Source organism: Pantherophis guttatus, chromosome 1 (genome assembly GCF_059756535.1).
Source record: "Pantherophis guttatus breed Tessera chromosome 1, ASM5975653v1, whole genome shotgun sequence".
Taxonomy (NCBI): domain Eukaryota; kingdom Metazoa; phylum Chordata; class Lepidosauria; order Squamata; family Colubridae; genus Pantherophis; species Pantherophis guttatus.
Genome location: NC_142063.1, coordinates 123,585,493 through 123,591,492, shown reverse-complemented (window position 1 = coordinate 123,591,492; position 6,000 = coordinate 123,585,493). Strand labels below are relative to the sequence as shown.

The 6,000-nt window shown below is 43.1% G+C and overlaps 1 protein-coding gene across 2 annotated transcripts in view; it reads left to right on the top strand.

The window, feature by feature from the left end:
• Window positions 1–1,734: 1,734 nt before the first annotated feature.
• The window catches only part of CNTNAP5 (contactin associated protein family member 5), a 414,934-nt gene continuing 410,668 nt past the window's right edge, over window positions 1,735–6,000 (top strand). For both annotated transcript variants that reach the window (XM_060687892.2, XM_060687893.2), the window contains exon 1: window positions 1,735–2,253. In XM_060687892.2, coding sequence (XP_060543875.1) covers window positions 2,172–2,253 — 82 coding nt within the window. In that variant the 5' untranslated portion in view covers window positions 1,735–2,171. The remainder of the gene's footprint in view (window positions 2,254–6,000) is intronic.

Sequence of the window (6,000 nt, the reverse complement as noted above, 5' to 3'; positions counted from 1 at the left end):
CCGCTATAACTTTGAACGGTCACTAAATGAACTGTTGTAAGTCGAGGACTACCTGTATTGAAACTGAGATTGATAAAGAGTCCTTCTGGTGGAAGCAATGGGTGTCTGCCGTTGTGTGTGTGTGTACATACATACATGGACAATGCTATGCATAGAACAAACAAAAAATACTTTGTGTACACTGAGATGTCAGTAATCTGGTGTGATTTTGCCCCCCCCCTCCCAGTTTGTCTTGGTATTGCCACATTGGAACTGAAATGAAAGCCTTTATTTTTTATATACAAATGAAAAAAAAAAAAAAGGAATGTAACTGATTCATTCTGATTACCAATCCTCCTCTCCAATCTTTTAGCTTTAACTAGTCTCTTAAAAACTCAAAGTCCTGTTCATGGATTTCTTTTTATTCCCCAAACTTCCAAATCTAGAGCTACCAGATCTGGGTTGCAAAACTCCAATTGACTAATAGATGACAGCAAAGAGTTTTCTGATTTTCTTTGCTACCATCTATCGTTCATCTACCATCCATTTCTTTTTACAAGAAGAAATGATTGGCAAGTCCAATCAGCCTTACACTAATCACCCAGCAGTATTTCAGAAACAATTCAAAGGCTTCTTCCCCCTCCCGTGTGCACATTCAGGTGCACAATTTTTGAACATGCAAATTTCACTCTCACTGAACCATCTTAAGCCTGGGGACCTACAGATCTAAAAACCTCCTAATCATTTCTGACCGCTCTCTAATATATTTATTAAGGCTGGAGACTCACAACAAAGACATTAACGCTCGGAACAAATTCTCTCCTGGAGAATTTGAAGTTGGGAATCCCTGGTACAATTTTTATCTGCTTTTGATACTGCCTGATATTGATGTGAGCCAAAACCGAAGCAAAGCAAAGCAACAAAACGAAGACTTGGGAATTATGAAGCTAAGGTTCTGGGGGGGAAAAGACAGCAGCAGCAGCAGCAGCAGTGCGGTAAGGGCGATGGAGAGTTTGGCGAGTGTAACAAGGCAGAGACAATATTCTTCACTTTGCATCATTGGTAGAGAGGAGGAGGTCTCAGGCTGACACTTCTTCGCCCCGTCGTCGTGTCTCCCCCCCCCCCACCTCCGCTTTATAAAACAGCGTCACTTTGATAATTTGGGCAGCTGAGACAAACAAATGAACCCGTCTGTCTGTCTGTCTGTCGAATGGAAAGGTAGGGCTGCTGCCGACTGCCAACCCCCCACTCCCCAGGATCTCCAAGCCAGGATCTGATCTGTATAGATGCCATTGTTTGGCTTAGGGTGCATTTCACACGTTCAAGGGTAGGTGTTGCTTGCGTGGCCCCTGTCTTTGCAGAGAAGAGGCGTTGATCTCACCTGGAGAAGCCCACCCCCCCCCACTTTCCCTTGGGCCCCCTTCATCCCTCCGCTCCCCCTGCCTCTTCCTCTCGAGGGGGGTCCCCGAGGAAGACCGTAAACAACGCAACGCCCCCTCCTCCTCGACGCACCTGTCTCCCAAAGCTCATATTCCATCCGTGCCACCCTTTTCCCCAACCCTGCCCTCAGTTGCTCTCTTCTGCTTCGTTTCGGATCCAGATGAGCCCCCCTCCCCCTCCTTTAATATCCTGCCGGTCTCAGAGCTCCCCTTTTCTTTCTTTGATTTTCCAATGTGGCGTTTCCTTCCCCATTTCGAGGTCCGAGGTGTCAATCTCTCTTCCCACCCCGCGCCCTTCTCTGCGGGCATCCTCGGCAAGAACGAGAGCGCAGGAAGAGATGCTCCGAGCGGCCAACTTCCCCGGGTAACTCCGGAGCCGATCGCTTGGGCTTGGCTAAGCGGTGCTGAGAAAGGATCCTCCCCCTCTCGCCGGCGCGGGAGGAGGGACGGGGAGGAGGCTGAGCAGGAGGCGGAGGGAGCGGGAAAGGCTCCTTGCGCCTATAAGGAGTTCTCCGGCTCCAGTCTTGCTGAATTCCAAAAAGCAGCTCCCGGAGGTGGATTGACGAACCCGGCTGGCCCTTTGGCGCTTTCTTTGGCGGAGGCTTCGGCGAGAGAGGCGCCTTCTCTCGCCGCCTCGCTTCGGTCTTTTCCAACAGGCTCTGGATGTCGGATGGGAGTAAATGAGCCAAGGCAAGGAAACCGAGCCGCGGTTTAAAATTGGAGATTAAGGGAGGCAAAGCACAGCCCGGGGCAATGGAGCCCGGGGCCCAACTCTTCAGCGCGGTGACTTTGCTGCTGCTCAGCGGCTGGCGTTTCGGCTTCGCGGCTTCCATCTGTAAGTATGGCCAGACTTTTTCTCCCTGCGCTTTCCGGCGAGATCTCTTCTGGGTTGGGTTTTTGCGTAAACCGAGGAAGGGGCGAGAGATCCAGCGGTTGTGGAATGGGGGGGGGGAGGGAAGGGGGTCCCGGGTAAAGTTAGCTTAAGCCTTCGCTGCAAATCGGCTCTCGCCTCTTTTTCCACACTTTTCGTGCCCGGAGATGAAAGAAGAAAGGAAGGAAGGAAGGTGCGGACCGGGTTTCCACCCTTTTAAAATAATAATAATAATAATAATAATAATAATAATAATAATAATAATAATAATAATAATAATAATAATAATAATAATAATAATAATAATAATAATAATAATAATCGAAGTTGCAGAAATCTCAGCATCCTTTTGGCCCCCCCCTGCCTCCGCCCCCCCGTGCGACAATTCTCCGGCTAGTCTGGTCGGAAGTGAGTTGGCTTCTCCTGGGGGTCTTCGGATAAATGGCTGGTGTTCTGTATTCCTGCTTGAAGGCTTCGTTTTCCGTGTTGCTGATGGTAACGTGGAAATGCCTTCAGTCTCCTCTCCCTTGCAGAGTGAGGATGGCTCCTTTGGCTGTCTTAAAGATTTCTAATTCAACACACACACACACCCTTTTCCAAATGGATATTGGAATGATTATTTTGGTAATCACAGAGTCATGGTGTCTCTTCTGCTCTTCTTCCAGTTGCCCCGTGTAATCCTGGCTCTTCTCTTTTTAGACAGGATCAGTATCTGCACTGCTGCTTCAGGTTTAACCTGATGGGTTTCCCCAAGCCAGGGTTAACCACAACAGCCTTCCATAACATGGTGGTCTTCAAACATATTAGGTTATATAACTCCCACCTTCCTTGGACAACATGGTCAATGGTTTACTGGCTTAGAAATAGTTGGAGACTGCCAGTTTGAGGAAGACTAAACTCTGTCCCAATGTTGAAGAAGCATCACATTGAGACTTGAAGCACATGTGATTATTAAAGAATGTATGAATAGTTTTTGGTATAGTTTTTTTTTTTTAAGAAGAAGAAAAGTATAATTTTAAAACTACTAGTCACTCATGGGTTCCTTGCTGCTTCCATGTCACATGCACGGCTTGGACTATACTGATTTTCCCTTGAAAAGAAATCCCTGAACTGTTCCTTGCATTATTGCTATTTGATGGGTTTGGTTAGATATTGCTAGTCAATTGTTGTGATAAAGCATTTGTGGGTGTAGATTGTCAGTGCCAATGAGAGGGACAGGGCTATACTTTTTCAGATATTTATTTCCATCCAGGAATGGAGCCACTTTCTCACCTTGACCCTTGAACGTAGCTCAGGGCAGGGAGTGCTCCTAAAGAATGATTTCCAGTATGCTGAGTCAGAAAAGAAGTCCCATTTAGCGGATGGGTTCTCATTCCTCAGAATGGCTGGATTGGAGAATAAATGCACTGTTGATATGTTGCTTGGGAAGATGACATGGACAAAATAACAGCACACCAGAAGCTCTGCAATGTGTCAGTAACAAACAGTGCTTAGCAGAAGTGACTGAGAACATAACTGTTCGCTGAAGTCATGCAAGATTTTAATCCCGTTCACAAATTTATGCAGATTAGAACATCGGCAAATTTTCAAGAATGGGACCAGTTGGCAGGACACATTTTAACCAGTGCCTTGCCTGTGTTTTATTCACTGAGTGCCATTAAGCACAGGGAAAATATATTTGGAACAAATGAATTATACTCTTTATGCCTTGATGGAAAGGAATGAGTTGTTTCTTGAGTTCCTAATAGCTTTTTGAACGCTAGAGGTCACTCTTACCTTTTTGATTCCCTTCCTTGAAATTGGGGGGGAGGGGGTGCTAAAAAAAATATATTTCAGATATCTACCCAGTTGAAGAAATGGGCTACTCTGAATAAAAAGGAATGCAATAAGCTTCATGAATGACTCTCTTGTGGGTGTGCCTTCAGGTTGGATTTTAATGAATAAAAATAGTAAGCAGGCAGTAAAACTTCTTTCTACCTGGAGTAATGGCTAATATGGTTTAATAACATTCTGGAATGCTAAGTGGGAAGCGATTTAACCAACAAGTCTTACTATTACCCAGTTTGTAATAAAGTTAATTCGAATATCGGTTAAAAGAAAACTCTGAGTTAATGAGCTTTACTATTTCTTGGTTGACACTTTAATTTCCCCGTACCAGTAAACATTTCCACTGAACACTGAAACTGCTCTCTAAATATTTGGGATTTTATCTTTGTAAAGCAGGGTGATCAATTCTTTTATTGTACTATATACAATTCTTATGCATTCATTAAGCAACGGATTTAACAGGATGCTTTCCCTCAGGAGCATTTGGGAAAGTTATTCCATAAAACAGCCACCGTTACTATTTTCCATACATTTTCCCACTCTTTTGAATGGTTTGGGGGAATAGGCAAAATCATTGTTTTCAGCTATTATGAAACTTTTTTCCCCCTTCGCTTCAACCGGGTGTTGTTCAAAATCGAAAACTGAAATAATAATCTCTCTGTCTACTTTTCACTCTTTGAAATGCCAGATCATGCTTGTAATCTTTTAATTCATTCTATTCATTCGTAATTGTTTCATTAGAAAGTAGACAGTTATCCAAGGACTAGAATGCTTCCATTTCATTAGTGATGTTTTAGGAAGCATGCAAAATGTTCTTTTGGAATGACTATCTGGATGGATTTAGGGTTGATTCCTGCATGCTTATTTGATAGCAAGCCTCAGAATAATCAGTAGCATTATTGATTATTTGATTACTTGAAATGATATCACAAAGAAAGATACCAAGTTCGAGGATCCATGAGTTAACTTTGCATATTCAAATCATCAACAGCCGTAAGACGTCTGGTACTCTGCAAATTTGTAATGTCTTCAGCTTCACTTTAATGTGAAGCTGAAGAATGTGGGTGCACTTCAACAGAGCACCCACTATCCCAGTGGCTCCCACAAACTTCCAAGAGAAAAATCAGTGCTTTTCATAACTCCACCAATATTTAATGCAATCCATACCCAAAGCCTAGCTACGGTAGTCAGTTTACCTTTTCGTCTGTCCATATAAGTTGTCAATTGAAATACACAGGAAGAATCTTGGTTTAGCAGAAAATAAATTGTAATGATTAAAAGTCAAACTCTGTTGTTGGGAAATTGAGCTCTTGGCAGTTTCGGAAAAGAAGAAGAATCAAAGTTCTGAAGGGGATCAGAGAAAGGTCGCTTAGATCTAACCTCTGAGCCAAGGTGTACTTTTCAAGACTTTAATAGATTAGCCCCATGTCAATCCAGATCATAGGATTCTGTGGAAAATGTTTGGTATCTGAATGCGCCAGCTGAATAAGAAATAGCCTTTACACAGTTCCCAGTATTTTGTAGGGCAGATTTTTCTTGATCTCAACTATTTTTGTACAAACCAATCACATTTAAAATAAGATCTATATTGAAAGTAAAGAACAACAAAACATCAGTGCTTGAATTAGTATGTATGTCACAGAAGCAAAGATAGTTTGTGAGGAAGAATAATGAACGGTGTTGGTTTAAACAATGAATGTGTGTGTGTGTGTGTGTGTGTGTTTTTTACTTCCTCCTCCCAACACTTTTACTTCTCATCTTTAATGCTTGCTTAACTCTGTTTATCCTGGAAATGAATAATCTGATGTGTAGGTGACTACATGTGCGTGAGAAAGAGAGAGCTATTTGTTTCCTTACCATGTGTTAGATTATATCCTATCTTTC